Source organism: Schistocerca nitens, chromosome 2 (assembly GCF_023898315.1).
Source record: "Schistocerca nitens isolate TAMUIC-IGC-003100 chromosome 2, iqSchNite1.1, whole genome shotgun sequence".
NCBI lineage: Eukaryota > Metazoa > Arthropoda > Insecta > Orthoptera > Acrididae > Schistocerca > Schistocerca nitens.
In genome coordinates this window covers 720,945,374-720,963,213 of record NC_064615.1, presented here as the reverse complement: position 1 = coordinate 720,963,213, position 17,840 = coordinate 720,945,374, and the positions used below count along the sequence as shown (strand labels likewise).

The 17,840-nt window shown below is 38.9% G+C and overlaps 1 protein-coding gene across 1 annotated transcript in view; it reads left to right on the top strand.

Moving 5' to 3' along the window:
- Nucleotides 1–17,840, top strand: part of LOC126236897 (sodium/hydrogen exchanger 9B2-like) — a 99,699-nt gene that overhangs the window by 40,368 nt on the left and 41,491 nt on the right. Inside the window, exon 2 of the mRNA XM_049946540.1 lies at nt 13,628–13,709. Within this exon, the coding sequence (XP_049802497.1) occupies nt 13,628–13,709 (82 nt within the window). The remainder of the gene's footprint in view (nt 1–13,627; nt 13,710–17,840) is intronic.

Below are 17,840 nucleotides of genomic sequence, written 5' to 3'. Positions count from 1 at the left end.
GTGTTAGTTCTTATGCAGAAAAGATTGATGACCACGGATCTACAGGACCGGTTTAAGGCACAGGCAACACAAGCTACAACTTGGGGTGCCGAGCTGAGAGGGGCACCATGACCATGGACGCTACAACTGTTATATTTGTATACACGACATATTACAGTTCTTAATGGCCAGTTAGGGCGGCAAGCTGAGAGGGGCACCAAGGGTGCACAACTGCGAAATTTGTTTACATGGTATATCACAACTAGTAAAGGCGTATAGGGGGTGCCAAGCTGAAAGGGGCACTCTTGTAAGATTTGTATGCAGTGTGTTTCACAATTAGTAGTGAAAACTGATATGGATGAGAGTGAACAAGGGGAAAAGGAGGAAGGGAGAGGGCACCAAATGACGTTCTTGAACTGGCCCTGTTCATCTAAGCGGAATCCTTGTACAAATAAATGTGTGTTCTGCTATCAGTCATCGGCAGCATGATTGAAGCATTTAGAGAGAGACCTGTGGAAGTAGGCCTTCCTTATGTATTTTGCTGTTATACTAGGAGGAGCCTGCTGTTGCAGGTACGAGGTGCATTCAAGTTCTAAGGCCTCCGTTTTTTTTTTTTTTTTTTTATAATTAACTACTTACCCGAAATCGATGAAACTGGCATTACTTCTCGACGTAATCGCCCTGCAGACGTACACATTTTTCACAACGCTGACACCATGATTCCATGGCAGCGGTGAAGGCTTCTTTAGGAGTCTGTTTTGACCACTGGAAAATCGCTGAGGCAATAGCAGCACGGCTGGTGAATGTGCGGCCACGGAGAGTGTCTTTCATTGTTGGAAAAAGCCAAAAGTCACTAGGAGCCAGGTCAGGTGAGTAGGGAGCATGAGGAATCACTTCAAAGTTGCTATCACGAAGAAACTGTTGCATAACGTTAGCTCGATGTGCGGGTGCGTTGTCTTGGTGAAACAGCACACACGCAGCCCTTCCCGGACGTTTTTGTTGCAGTGCAGGAAGGAATTTGTTCATCAAAACATTTTCGTAGGATGCACCTGTTACCGTAGTGCCCTTTGGAACACAGTGGGTAAGGATTACGCCCTTGCTGTCCCAGAACATGGACACCATCATTTTTTCAGCACTGGCGGTTACCCGAAATTTTTTTGGTGGCGGTGAATCTGTGTGCTTCCATTGAGCTGACTGGAGCTTTGTTTCTGGATTGAAAAATGGCATCCACGTCTCATCCATTGTCACAACTGACGAAAAGAAAGTCCCATTCATGCTGTCGTTGCGCGTCAACATTGCTTGGCAACATACCACACGGGCAGCCATGTGGTCATCCATCAGCATTCGTGGCTCCCACCTGGACGACACTTTTCGCATTTTCAGGTCGTCATGCAGGATTGTATGCACAGAACCCACAGAAATGCCAACTCTGGAGGCGATCTGTTCAACAGTCATTCGGCGATCCCCCAAAACAATTCTCACCACTTTCTCGATCATGTTGTCAAACCGGCTTGTGCGAGCCCGAGGTTGTTTCGGTTTGTTGTCACACGATGTTCTGCCTTCATTAAACAGTCGCACCCACGAACACACTTTCGACACATCTATAACTCCACCACCACGTCTCCTTCAACTGTCGATGAATTTCAATTGGTTTCACACCACGCAAATTCAGAAAACGAATGATTGCATGCTGTTCAAGTAAGGAAAACGTCGCCATTTTAAGTATTTAAAACAGTTCTCATTCCCGCCGCTGGCGGTAAAATTCCATCTGCCGTACGGTGCTGCCATCTCTGGGACGTATTGACAATGAACGCGGCCTCATTTTAAAACAATGCGCATGTTTCTATCTCTTTCCAGTCCGGAGAAAAAAAATCGGAGGCCTTAGAACTTGAATGCACCTCGTACAGACACTGCAGTTGGCCCTGGAGATTTTGCAGGTGCCTAGCCCAGCATTACCCTTCCTTGAAAGGACTGACTCTTTTCATGACGACTTAAGCTATGACAATGGTACCGAGCACTGCACGATACCCAAAACTAACAACCATCTTGCCCTTGCATGATCTGTTGCAGATAGCAAGAAACTGCTACTGTTCTTACTACCTGACCAGACTGTTGCAGAGGTTTTTTTTCCCTTGGCACTTGCTGTGGCACTTTTTTCTCTCTGCCCTTGAAGCACGGATTTGGCAGGTCTGGCAGGGGTGTGCCAGATCACTGCAGAACAGCTCTGCACCGAGGCAACTCATTCGACATTTTGTCGTAACATGGAAGAAGAAAGTTGAAACTTGCCAATATATAGGTCAAAACCGCAGTTTTTGCACATCCGTGGTTTCGGCATAAGAAGGACCATATTGTTTAAAAGTACTACAATTATCCATACTGTAAATATGGAAACATCATTGCAATTGCTGCTCTGCTAACTTACATTCTCCATGGATGAGTAGAATTTCTACTTTCTCTTCCTTGGTGTGCATTGTACTCACACAAATTTGCAACTGAAGACAGTTGACTGAATGTGTGGTGTGCATTACCCCTGTTTTCCATTTATTTATTGTAAGCTCCAGTAAGTGGACAAGTTATGTTAGGCAGGGTACATACACTGTACAGGAGTCTCAAAGTCAGCTTCTTAACAAAATCAGGTTTATGTGAATGGCACACTGGGATACATTTTTGGACAGATCTTCAGGAGAGGAAGTAGATGACTGAATAAAAACTATTATTTGCTGTTTAAAAAAAGACTGCTATTTATATCTTTGTAATGAATGAAGTTGCAAGAAAGGCAATCATTATAGTTAATGTCCCCCTGGTAGCTAAACATCATTTGCTTGATACATTTTTTATTATGCTTCTGAACAAAAAGTTCTTTGGGGTGGTTATGATAAATACGACACCCTGCATATACCACAAGCATTTATTTATATTAAAACAGAACAAAGATTTAAATATACAGATTGGGCAAAGTAAAACTGTCACAGAAAATATTTATAATAAGGTTGACATGCGGCTGGCCATGGCCACAATTGACATTGTTGCAGTGCTGTGCATTGCAGACTTTGCCGGAGGTTTCACAAAAACGCTTCTAGCCTTAAAACTTTTGTGCATACAGATGTGCACACATCTTCCATGAGTTGTACTTTGCATAATGCTCACAATGAACTTGCATTGTCTTCTTGCAAACACTATTTTGAGTTGCACTCTGCTGGTTGCTTAATGCATCTGTTTCTCTCACTCATTGTCAGATGTAATCACACAGTAGAGTACTAGGTACTGAGCACACAGGAGTTACACATGTGCAGATGACTCACAGCAACAGATTCGTGCATTGAAATCACAGTTTCCAGCATTTTCTGTAACGGGCAGATCTGTTCATTAACAAGGGTCAGTTCCACGTCATTCTTGTAAATATTTTCTTAGTCGGTTTTGATTTCCTCACCCTGTACAATATCATAAAAATACTTCAGCAGCAGGAACTTTCTCGCGTTTAAAACAGTACTTCATGTATTTTTCTGTCCTTGTGTCCCAGCTTACCATTTGGTAAGATGTAGCCATCCTACTGATTTCCCAATATTCCTTTGTGCTATTTGTTGGACAGGCAGAAATTTAGAAAACACTTTACTTTCTTTCTCAAATTATCTTTTTAATCTCTGCTTTAAAGGGCTGAGATATCTTACTGAAAATAATTCAGTGGCATTTACAGGATCGTTATCCATTAGTTGTATAGCTTTGCTTTCTGTGCAGTGGTCATTCCTTTTCCTTATATTGTACTCATGCACATAACATTTTAATTGCTCACTGCAGTTTTCTTCACAAACAAAATTGTGTAATGTATGTATAATATAATAAATTCTTTAAATGTGTTTCTGTAGAATTGTCTTGAGGAGATTTCAGCAGTGTATCTGATGGCATTTGTAGAATTAGGAGTCTCTTTGCATGAAAGTTTGTAATACAATTTCATACCTGAATACACTAAGATATGTGGAAAAAGATCTACCCACAGTAGTACAATTGCTGTAAAACACCTTCATTTGTAGTGGTGGCTATTTTCATCATTAGATATCCATAAGCTTGTTTTCAAGTACGTTTTTTCAGTGTTTGGTTCCCATGTCATATATTGATTTATCACAACAGGTAGTGTCTGTGCAGGCAGTGTTATTGGAGTATTTTTAACATTCACATCTGTAATATTGCTCTAGATGTTTTCCTCTCCCATACTTTTTTCTGTGCAGTCCTCGCTTTAGGAACTTATCTCCATGCATTATTACGACAATAAACTTTATTTTAACTTTACTTTTCATTTTCAGTTATTTTCTGTTTTATGCAAGATTTCATCATTATTTCATATTTGTATGGCTGTTTATGCATGAAACCCTTTCCATGACTGCCCAACACAATGCATAATTCATCAATCATGCTGTTTGTCTGCTTCTCACCCACCTGTTTACTTTCATTTTGTTTGCCAAAAATTATATACAGCCAATGCTTATACTCTACAGGTCTATTCAAGTTTGTTTCATTTCTATCCTCTTGTTCCCAGATGTCAACAGTTCTAATCTATTCACTGTAAAGAATTTATCTAAGATCCTTCCTTCTTGAATGAATTTATGGGCCAACAAACACACAGTCTTTTTCTACTGCTCTGTTACTTTTCATTTTTGTTTTCAGCCTGTCAGTTAATTTAGTGTGGTCACATTTATCTGATTATTTCCAGGTCCTTTTCAGGTGAACCCACTACACAGTTCTTGGTAGGAGCCTCATGTTTTGATGAAATTGGTTTACAGCACCATTACTTTTGACACGAGATTTTGACTCGCATCGCACTCAGTGAACTCCAAACTTACTGTACAGTAGTTATTGGTGGCTCAGTGGTGAAATGCCACATTAAAAAACCGATAGTCTCGGATTTGATTGGACAGTCTAGGATTTTTATCTGCCATTTATCACATCTTTCACGTCTGGCAATGTTTGTTGATGTGAAAAATGCCAAGTTACACCTTTGTTTGGAATCTAAGTTAAACTGTAGGCCCCTCTATAACTGGTTGGCTAAGTCAGTTCAGAAAGGCAACCACATGTCACCTCCAACAGGACCATGCCTATTAAATCATTGTGGTATTCAAAACAGTCTTCAGATTGATGACTGCTTTACTTATTTGTATGTAGAAGAAAAATACAAAACTGTACACTTGCACAGATACATTGCACTATCTGTCTACCAGATGAACCAAAAGAAAGAACAGATAAATTTCATATAGAAATAAACAAGTCCCAGAATAACATAAAATTCACAGTGCAAAAGGAAAAAAAAAATAACAAAAGGGAACTGGTAATTATTCTTTCAATGTCCACACAAAACCTACAGCTACGACATCATACTGTTATGGCACCCCCTATCCCTACACTTCACCTCAGAGTTAGCTCAATATCAACGAACTCTTTTTTGGTGATGAGAGACCAATGTGAAGGAAAAGAACATCAAACGTCTTTAAACTGTCCAATTCAGTCAGTGTTAAAATCAGAAGCAACACAGTCTTAATTCTTGATGGTAGGTTTGTCTTGCACCAAGTATTGTGGAATACTAATGAAATGTTTTCCTCCATCTTTGAAAAGTACAAACTATGTGTGGTGTGCGTACTGTAAGACCTTCGGTACACTCACCATCAGAGTATTTGACTTGTCGCTCTAACGAAGTAGGCGAGTGTCAGCAATATGTCTCGTGGTCTTATTGTGGCGTGTTTATCTTCTGCCGTTAGGTCAGATGATAGAAATGCCACTTGCACACTTGGAGTAGCAGATTGACGGTGACCAACTTTAAACAGAACTTGATTAATTTTCACACACATTTAATAAAATAATAACAAGCATAAAATTACTTAACTGGATTCTGGATGCTATTTACAATTGACAATCTGAAGTTCCTTTGGTCTTCGTATGTTTATCTTATTCTCACATATCTCTGATACTTGACAAAGTGTCTATACATTTATCTTCATGGCTATGTACAGGAATATGGTAATCTTATTAGGTGCAGACTGAAACTTGACTATAGACTAATGCAGACTAATACAGACTAAGGCAGACAAATGCAGACTGACTAATCGGAGGTCTGTGCACTCGTTATAATACCTCGAGCGTTCAGGTATCACTGCGTGAGTGTGATCCGCGAGGAGAAAAGGTTCTACGTTAGCAGCAATCTCATTGGCTGTGTTACATATTAATACGCGGATTGACGGAAGCAGAATTTGGTCCGTCTCTAAGACAGCGCCATCTCGTAGTGTGGAGACGGAAGAGCACTGCACCTGCGCTGTTGTGCTTAGCGGGGTGCACTCTAGTGGGAAAGTTGTGTACACGCTGACTACGCGGAACTATGTACACAACACTCTATCAAAAACCACTTTGGGTCCAGTTGCACCACAGTGTTTGATGGATGCCCTGAGAAGGGAGCTGAGAAGAGGATAAAATCTGCTGAATGTGCCTAAAGAGCCTGCATTATGTCATCCACTTTTGTTTTATTTGATGGGACAATGTCACAAAGTATGCCAAAAGAAAATTTCTTAGCAAACAAATTCAATAAGGAATGTCTTATCTCAATGTTGACAGTAGATTTATGTGGTGAAGGGTATCAAGTCAAGCAGGCCATTGAGGTGGCAGACACCTTGACTGTTGGCACATCCATAGAAAAGTCAAGACAGTGAGACAGTGTCTTCATGGTTGGGGAAGATATTGATTTTTTTGGTGCTGCTGAATGATCACATAGCTAATAGCAGTGAGCAGGAAGAACCTGTCACCAATATCTTCCTTATTAAACCTGGAAAAATGGAACCAAGACACATACATTTTCACCTCCAACAATTCTAAACACTCTGGAGAAGCCAAAAATAATGTGTCATTTCATCATGCCTTCAGTGACTGTCTCTCCACCTCTGCATTTTTTCAACAGAGCAAAATCAAATTTATAAACACATTTCAAAAGAATGCAAACATCCAACCCTTCACCTCAGACTTCATGGTTCCCAGTGCCACTTTTGATAAGGTCACTGACATAAGAGTGAAGTTCATTGTGCACCTGTACAAGGCTGGCAGCTCCAGACCTTTTGAGGAAATTTGTCTGCAACTCTTCCAGAGAGCTATATAAAAAATTAATAACTATAATTTGATTTCTCCAATGAAATTTTCACTCTGCAGTACAGTGTGTGCAGATATGAAACTTTCTGGCAGATTAAAAATGTGTGCTGGCCTGAGGCTCAAACTTGAGACCTCTGTCTTTTGCGGGCAAGTGCTGTACCAACTGAGCTACCCAAGCACAACACATTAACTATGCTCACAGCATTACTTTCACCTGTACCTCGTCCCCTACCTCCCAAACTTTGCAGAAGTTCTCCAGCAAAACGTGCGGTCCTGGCACTCCTGGAAGAAAAGATATTGTGGAGACATAGTTTAACCAAAACCCCTGGGGGATGTTCCAAGAAAGAATTTTTCACACTGAAGAGGTATGCGTACTGATATGAGACTTCCTGGTAGATTAAAACTGAGTGCCAGAGCGAGACTCGAAATTGAGTCCTTTACCTTTCACGGGCAAGTGCTTTACCAACTGAGCCACCCAAGTACAACTCATGACCCATCCTCACAGCCTTACTTCCACCTGTACCTCGTCCCCTGCCTTCCAAATTTCACAGAAGTTCTTCCGCGAAACGTGTGGGTTAACTCACCTGGAAGAAAGGATATTGTGGCTGTAGCTATAGCTAAACCACGTCTCTAAAATATCCTTTATTTCACGAGTGCTAGTTCTACAAGTTTCATGAGAGAACTTCAGTGATGTTTGGAAGGTTGAGGTACCGGCAGAAGTGAAGTTGTAAGGATGAGTCAGAGTCACACTGGGGTAGCTCAGTTGGTAGGGCAATTGCCCGCAAAAGTCAAAGGTATTGAGTTCAAGTCTTGGTGTGGCATCTGCCAACAAGCTACATTCAGTTTAGCTTGTTTGCCTCCCTCCAAAGCCATTGCTCATGAGCACTCTCTCAGGATATACCTGCAGATTCAGATTTGGAGCAACAATTAGTGGGATCCATTGAAATGGGGATGGAAGACCCCAAAAAGCGGTCTGAGCCCCCTTGCAATGACCCACCCACTACTGCGCTGGAACTGCTGAACACGATATCCTGTATGTGCAAGAAAGGGTGCCAAGCAGCTTGGTTCGGTATGCAGGCAAGTGTCTAAAAAGTGCTTGGCTGTATGCAACAATTGTAGGAGCTCTCATGCCTCAATTATCCAACACAAGAGGACATCTTCCTTGATTCGACACAAATCAATGATGAGATTGACGTCATCGAGGAGGAAAGCAGTGTAGATCCTGTGCCAGAAGGAGGCGAGTTGGAGGATGACATTTCCTCCTTGGAACCATCTTCCCTGAAATGGAGAAAATATAAAAAAATAAACTGCAAATTAATGTAAATACGGAACTGCTTAAAGAATGTAAGAAAGTATCTCTCATCAGTTTTTTATTGTAGCTGAAGTATTTTTCTGTTAATAAAACTTTCATTTGATTTTTTTGAACCTATTTATCATCATTGTGGAGTGGAATGGTAATTGGTGTTAATACAGAGAGCTTATACCTAGACTGATGACCATAGATGTTAAGTCCCATAGTGCTCAGAGAGCTTATACCTATGAAGAATGGTACCTACTGTAATTGCAATTAAATTTGAACATTTGGATGAATGTGGATGATTTGGAGTTCAAATTTAATATGACTTCACAAAAAGTCTTAGTAGGATTTTAGCACAATGAATACTTTCACGTTTTTATTTGTATCTTTGCAAATGAGTGAGTGAATTTTAAAATTTAGTATCTCATTATTTTACACAAAATTTGATGCTCTACAATTTTCATGCTTCACACTTTTCACTTTGAGTAGCCATTTTTGAGTTGCAACCATTGGAACATGAACATAACTCACTTTTCCATCAAGTTGATAAACATTGCTGATCCTTAACGACCGATTCTGGCTAAACGGCTGAAATTATTTTTAACTTCTAAGAAGGTATTTCTGTGCAAAATTGATGCCCTTTCAATTTGGGGCTACAAAAATTTTCAGTGGGATATATTGTTTTCTAGTAAACAAATGGGAACACAAGGAAGATGCATACTGGTCATTTGTGCAATAATTGCAAATGAAGCTGGAGCAGTAACTTTGACAGCTTTATGAATGCAAATTCTACAATGATTGTGTTGCCTTGGTTCGAAACTTCCCATTTCCTCAATTGTCATAAGAAGACGAGAAAATGTCCATCTGGAATATGAAGACTTACTGCTGTTCATATCTTCATAATGAACAAAGTTACGAGAAAGGCAATTGTGCTGGTTAATGTCCCACTGGTAGTTAAACCACATTTGTTTGGTACAGTTTTTAGTTTGCTTCTGACAAAAAGTTATTTGAGTGGTCAACGTAACTGGAACACCTTATGACCTAACATCCAAGAGAGAGAAATTCCAGGAAGGTGCATATACCAACTTAAATGCCAAACTTGTAATCCACAGATGGACAAAGACCTGCTCTAGGTTTTCTCATGCATTATGGTCTTCAGCTGTATGTATCTATGTTGCTCCTACACATTTTGTATTGTCATTTACCCACCTTTTATTGGTTCATAATCTTGGGCTTTCCTTATCGATTAGAATCCATCGAATAACTTCCTTAGTCCACTCTTATCCACTCCCCCTGTTTTGTGTTTTGCTCACCATCACTTACTTTCATAACAGTCAGAATTACAGCATCTTATTCTGTCTGTTCCCTGATCCATTTGACAACAGCATTTGGCCAGTGATGGAAGCTTTCAATTTTACATGTGGACCGACTCTAGCATGTAATGGTCAGTGTCATGTCAACTTATGGCTTGGTTTCAATGAGCGTATGTAATTTTGGCCTTCATTTCCAAATTTTGTGGCCTTTTTACAACAGTATAAGCTGTTTGATGATAAGCGTTTGATTATGTGACTTTAGACACAAAACAAGTTATGACAACATAAATAAGTCAGTTGTATTTGTAGAAGATTTTTCTGGGGAAATGAAGAGTGAAAGATGAATTGTCTATGATGAACCTAAAGAGTTGCTGGAAAATAAGGGACACAGTACAGCTGATGAAAGATATTTGTAATTACTAAATTGTTATGGTATCTAAGGCCTAGAATATTAATCATTCTACAACCCAAAATATATTCTCATTAGACATTCAGAAAAGCATTTTCATTATCAGGAAGCACTATTATGTGATAAGTTTAATATCTCATCATTCCATATTGTTATTGAAAAAAAGGTTAAGGAACTAATGTTAATGGTTGTTCAACAGGCTATTTCATGGAAAGAAAATTATGGTGGAGAAGCTGTTCTGAATATAGGTTGTGAATTGAATGAAGAATAGTTGAGATATCCATGACTTTTCAAAGGCTCTTTTTTTTTTTAAATAAGGAAACTTATTAAACTCCCAAACTAGACTCTAAACCCCATCTGTAAGTGAGGTCCAGACAATATTAAATCATATGGAAAATTTCAAGGCATCAGTGGAAAACCAGAAACAGCTGAATTAGGGAAGTATGCTATCAAAAATGCAATTGTCTTACTCCAGAAACTTTTTGAGGAGATATGGAAGAAAGGAATCATTCCAGAGGAATGGAAAATGGCCCTGATACAACCTCTTCACAAGAAAGGTCCTAAATCTGATCCCAATAACTATAGAGGGATTTCCCTGGTGGAAGATACTGTCCAGAGCTTTACTAAACAGAGGAGAATCCCAGTTGGGTTGCCAGGTTAGGGAGTATCAAGCAGGGTTTAGGAAAGGAAGATCCTGCCCTGAACAGATCTTAAAACTCAGAAACATTTTAGCATATCAGAAGCAGAGAGCAAAACAGTATATAGTGACTTTTGTAGACTTCCAAAAAGCTTAAGACTCCATAGACAGAGAGTCGTTGTTCAATATTTTGGAGTAGTTTAGCTTGGATGGGAAAATTCTAAACATCATAAAGAAGATGCTCATGAATACGTCCTCTAAATTTAGATTCATGGGTGAACTATTGGAACCTTTTGAGATCAGTACAGGGGTCCGACAAGGGGATGGTCTCTCATCTCTGTTGTTTAACTGTGCACTCAAAAAGGTTGTGAGGGAATGGAATGCAAGAACGAGAGGGGGAATAAGACTTAGAACAAAAAACAAAGGAATCACAGTTACATGTTTGGCATTTGCTGACAACATGGCGCTGTTTTTCAGAAATGTGGGAGGAGGCTAAAGAACAAATCGTCGAGTTACAAGAGCAAGCAAGGAAGATAGGACTTAAGATTTCTTATGAAAAAATGAAGATTATGACAAATATACTAGATACTCCTAACAGAATTAAAGTAGGAGCTCAAAATATAGAGGTGGTTAGGAGTTTAAAGTACCTAGGGTAATGGATTGAATGGAACAACCTTGAAGGGAAAGCAATGGAAGCAAGAAGGAGCAAAATGGAACTAGCTTCCCAGAAAACCAAAAACACATACGATGAGAAAGCCCTGTCTTGGAACACCAAAATAAGGTATTGTAACATAGTAATTAAGCTGGAAGCACTCTATGCAGCAGAGACACTAGTCATGGGGAGGAAAGGGCAAATGGAGAAATTGGAAGTCAAGGAGAGGAAAATTTGAGGAAGATCATGGGTCCCAAATTTCAAAGTAACAAACAAGTTTTCTATAGAAACGAAGCCCTCTATGCAAAGTTGGAGAGACTCTCTGAAACCATGAGGAAAAGGTGGATTGATTTCTATGGACACATACTCTGGATGAATCCTGGTAGACTAACTAAACAAATCTTTTACAAAAAAAAGACTAAATCCAATTGGTTCAAGGAAGTGGAAAATGATTTGAGATAACTCCAGATTACCGAAGTCATGGTAAAGCAAAGACCGTGACCAAAGACAAAACTAAGAGATTCCAAGTTAAGATCAACACCAGGAAACCGATTCAGATATCAGAGGAGGAAAGAAAGAATAGAATGAAGAACTATTGGGAGAAAAGGAGAGCACAAGCATCTAAGAAGTGATTGATCTGACGTACCCCAAAGATGGGTGATTTGAAGTGTGTGTGTGTGTGGGGGGGGGGGCAGGGGGGGGGGGAGGGGAAGGAAACTAATGCCTTGCTGCTCATAATGGCTATAAAAACCAAGTGGAATAATAAAAACGAGGAAATTATGATGAGTGAGCAACAAGATGATCTAAAATTTGAGAAATGAATCTCCTGTCAAATAACAATATTATGAAAAGGATAGTTGCTACTCACCATATAGCGGAGATGCTGATTCACACATAGGCACAACAAACATACTGTCCCAAAATGAATTTTTGGCCAAAAAGGCCTTTGTCGGAACACACACACACACACACACACACACACACACACACACACACGATGTGACTTGGCAATACATTCCTCTATGCACAAGATAATAAGTGCTGGTAAAAAAAGAAATGAAAAGAAAGTGGATTGGTTTCAGTCTAATCTGAGCAGCTGGAAGTCGATGGTTGTTTAAACACTGTCACGTAACAAGATTTAGTACTAGAATATACTATAATGACTTGCGCTTCAACATTATCAGATAACTTCAATATCTTTTTATATGCAGATGATATAAGATTGTTACATATTTACAACAGGAACTGGATAGTATAGCAAATCATTTTCTTGAGAGAATCTGTTCTCCCATTCTTGGTTCATGGCTAACAGAAAGGCTCTTAATTTCAATAAATCACAATTTGTATTTTATAGCAAGGACTTATTTAAAAGAAACAGCAGTATTTTTTCTAGTGAACTCAAAAATGTCCATAATCTCCATGTTATGCACACATTCTTAGTTATTGTTCAAAAAAGAATGCAGCACTTTGCAACAAACAACTTTTTTTGAGTTCACTGGAAAAAATACTGCTGTTTCTTTTCACTATTATGTACCACAGATCCTCAAACGAAAAAGCTGCCCAGTATTTGTCCGTCTGCAAGTAGGCTAGCAGGAGTGACTGATAAAAGTACCATCCAAAATCATTGACATCCATTTGTTGTAGAATCTTAGAACATATTCTGAGCTTAACTGTAAGGTGATTCCCTCTCATTCTGAGACTGAGTGACCTGCTCTACTTTTCTAACATTTTCCAAGTTATCCTTCTGTCCTCCCTCAGGAAGAAACTAATAGTTCCAAAAGCTATGATAATGTCACAAACATTTATATGCATCTATCAGCAGTACTAATATTTTGCCTCATGAGCTGAAGTACTAGCCAGAAATTCTGTGTTAGATATCTACCAAAATTTAGTGATCAGCATAGTTTGAAAGATGTGCACGGGAGAAACAGACATGCAAAAATCTAACTGCAGAGTGAAAGAGCACATCATTATTACAGGTTTAATAGAAACATTTGTGAGACAAGTTTTCCATTTACATTGTTTTGTAAGTATATGTTGATTTTTAAGAACTTCTGTCAGCTTACATGAAATTTGTATAACATAGATTGAATGCGTAAAATGAAACCTAATTGTTCTGTGAGGGCTCAGGTGAATTTACTGCATGTACTTCCTAACAACAAGCTTCTTATGCACATCGAAAATAAATGCAAAAATGTTCATCAGTGAAATTTTATTGTTGCAGGAATTAATGAGCCTTATGCTGAAGGCCCTAGTGATAAAACTGACAGAGAAAGAGGAGCTGTTACTTCTGATAAACAAACAAGGTAATGTCAGAATGTTATATGTTCAGACTCTTTTGTTAATGGTGGTGGTGGTGATAATAATAACAGCAAGTAGATTTTTGTTTTCATGTACTTATGTAACTGATAATTATAGTTTACTTTAGTGTTGACTCAAGTTTGATCTCCAATGTTTGAAATCTTCTTAATGGTTTTAACTGAAAAGTGCACCACATTGTTGCTTGATGTAGCACACAAGTTTTGCCTTGAATTTTCCAATCCCAAAGAAAGCAGGTGTTGACGGATGGGAGAATTACCGAACTATCAGTTTAATAAGCCATGGCTGCAAAATACTAACACGAATTCTTTACAGATAAATGGAAAAACTGGTAGAAGCCGACCTCAGGAAAGATCAGTTTGGAATCCGTGGAAATGTTGGAACACGTGAGGCAATACTGACCCTACGACTTATCTTAGAAAATAGATTGAGGAAAGGCAAACCTACGTTTCTAGCATTTGTAGGCTTAGAGAAAGCTTTTGACAGTGTTGACTGGAATACTCTCTTTCAAATGCTGAAGGTGTCAGAGGTCATATACAGGGAGAGAGAGGCTATTTACAATTTGTACAGAAACCAGATGGCAGTTATAAGAGTCAAGGGGCATGAAAGGGAAGCAGTGGTTGGAAAGGGAGTGAGACAGGATTGTAGCCTATCCCCAATCTGTATATTGAGCAAGCAGTAAATGAATTAAAATCCAAGGAGAAGAAATAAAAACTTTGAGGTTCACCAATGACATGGTAATTCTGTCAGAGACAGCAAAGGACCTGGAAGAGCAGTTGAACGGAACGGACAGTGTCTTGAAAGGAGGATATAAGATGAACATCAACAAAAGCAAAATGAGGATAATTAAATGTAGTCGAATTAAATCGGGTGATGCTGTGGGAATTAGATTAGGAAATGAGACGCTTAAAGTAGTAAATGAGTTTTGCTATTTGGGGAGCAAAATAACTGATGATGGTCGAAGTAGAGAGGATATAAAATGTAGACTGGCAATGGCGAGGAAAGCGTTTCTGAAGAAGAAAAATTTGTTAACATTGAGTATAGATTGAAGTGTTAGGAAGTCGTTTCTGAAAGTATTTGTATGGAGTGTAGCCATGTATGGAAGTGAAACGTGGATGATAAATAGTTTAGACAAGAAGAGAATAGAAGCTTTCAAAATGTGGTGCTACAGAAGAATGCTGAAAAGTAGATGGGTAGATCACTAACTAATGAGGAGGTATTGAATAGAATTGGAGAGAAGAGAAATTTGTGGCATAACTTGACTAGAAGAAGGGATTGGTTGGTAGGGCATATTCTGAGGCATCAAGGGATCACCAATTTAGTACTGGAGGGCAGCGTGGGGGGTAAAAATCGTAGACGTAGACCAAGAGATGAATACACTAAATACATTCAGAAGGATGTAGGGTGCAGTAGGTACTGGGAGATGAAGAAGCTTGCTCAGGATAGAGTAGCATGGAGAGCTGCATCAAACCAGTCTGTGGACTGAAGACCACAACAACAACAACAACAACAACAACATAAGAACTCACCTTTACTAATATTTTTGGCCTCAAAATTGTTTGCATTAGTAAAAATGTGTGTGTGTGTGTGTGTGTGTGTGTGTGTGTGTGTGTGTGTGTGTGTGTGTGTGTGTGTTTGCCAGAGAGAGAGAGGGGGGTGGGTGTTTGGGGGGGGGGATTGGGAGACGGGGGGGGGGGGATTGATCTGTCCCATCACCAACTGTCCTTTCAGTCTTTCACTGCTCCCTGTTCATTCCCTTTCTACCCACTTCATCCTGCAACAAAATATAAAAAAATGATTTTAACTTTTTATGACTGAGTAAAAATTAAATGGTTACTTACTTTGGTAATATTACCAGCAGAGGTATAAAACTCAAATTATTAATACAAATAAACATTGCCTTTTATGTAATTTGCTTAAATGGGGAACATAGGGGTGGGTGGATGTTGAGATGTTATGTGGAGAGTGTCCTTCTCTACACACAGCCACTCTTCTTTATGTGTACATGTTAAGGCCACAAAGAATGATGATAGATGACAGACTTATACAGGCTGATATGTATGTAGATGCACTGTGAGATTGACTGTGGTAGTAGTTTGAATTGCCTGGTACAATAAAGCTTTATGTAGTTGTTCTCTAATTGTTGAGTTTGCCATGTGCACGACAGCTGTCTGGTCCCTGGTAGTTCAGCCTAGTTAGGTGTTGGTGTAACATTCATAGCTATTCCTCAAATTGGTTGGTGTAATTATGGGTTAGCTTTTTTTTAATGTCATAAAAATGTTTCTTTTTTAACCCCTTTAAGCCTACCTTTTGTAAACATTGTTCTCTAGTCTTGCACTTTATATTTTAAAATTAAAAAAAGTACTTTTAATGAATTCCTCTGTCAGGTTCTATAATCGATTTAAACATTTTCAGTTGAACTTAATCAAGAAACTTAGGTGAAATTATGGTAGTCATAATGTTGTCTCGTCCCCCCCCCCCCTCCCTCCCTCCCTCCCAGTGCTCTGAAGTAGTAGAAGATGTGACTTTTCACAACGAATTTTATGTTAAATATTTTCAAGTTCTCGACCCAACTTACACATCAGTGTCTTCTTGTAAAGTATGTTTTTAATGAAAGTCAAAACCAATAAATTAACAAAATTTGTATTACAAAAAAATATTTTTGTTGTGGCAACTGCCCATGCTATTGATATTACACTTTATGAAAAATGTGTTGACATTGATAGGGTTGATCCACTTTCTTGAATGTACATAGATTTAGTGAAACACTTGAGTTGTCTCCACAGAGCCTCAATTTAAGAATTGTTCCTGTGGATAAAGGCACCCAGATTGATAACATGTATCTTGACTTCCAGAAGCCATTCGATGTAATTCTGCACTGTCATTTATTGAACAAAATATGAACTTACTGAGTATTGGATCAGATTTGTGATGGAATGTAGTACTTCTTAGCAGACAGAACTCAACACGTTTTTGTTAACTGGAAGAAATTGACAGATGTAAAGGTAATTTTGGGAGTAGGCAACCTAAGATGAGTATTGTGGGGCTGTCACTATGTGCAATATATGTAAATGATCTAGCAGATAATGACAGACGCTCCATGAGGCTTCTGGCAGATCTCAGCATGGCATCTGCATTTCCTACAATGAGTTTTATGGGGTCATTCCACTTTAGGTCAATTTAATGGTTGATATTATTCCCAGTTTTTCACCAATAGTGTAATCAAATGATAATAGATATCTTAGCCTATTTATATGCAATATGCGACATTTATTTATACTCAATTTCCAGTCCTTACACCAATCATCAATCTTCAGCAGCTCTTCCTACATTTTGCTGCAGTTTTGTGGCATTGTAACTTTCCTGTAGACATCATCATCATCATCATCATCATCATCATCATCATCATAGAATATATGCCTTATCTAATTCGTGCATTAATCCTTTCCATCACTATTTCAGTAGCTGTTGACAGTTAATTTTGAACAGTCTCACATTTCTACTGATCCTTCACACACACATTTGTGAACCAATGAATATGTCAGCATTTCATCTCCATAAACTTCAAAGACCAAGCGGTGAATCTCCACCCCTGTCATTATTTGGCCATTTAGACAATTTATAATGTCCTACCCAGATCCTCCATTCCATCTGTTCACTTGCCTTACCCTCAGTCCCATTGCTGACTCTTCTCCCCATCTCATTGCTACCCCACACTGTCCCTATTTTTTTCATTAACCTGCCACCCGCTCTATCACCTATTCTCCACATTATCATCACTGTCTCTACATTTATGCCACCCCTGTTTCATTCACTCTCTCTCACCTACTATCTGTTCAGCTTTCCTTTGCTCCCTGGTCATATTTGTTTGCAATGCCGTCTCACAAGGTACCCCATTCCTGTGGCCATTTCTGAAGTTTTTTTAGTAACTTCTATCTCTTTTCCTTTTACCTAACTGAAACAAATCCTTTTGATTACATTGTAATGTGAATTAACAGTTATCTGTGTCTCACAACCCACTTATTTCGTCAAGTTCTCAGTGTACATTTTTTCTAATGAGATGTCCCCTCCTAACTGTCTATAATTTTAAATAAATAGTTTAATTGTGTATATTTTTA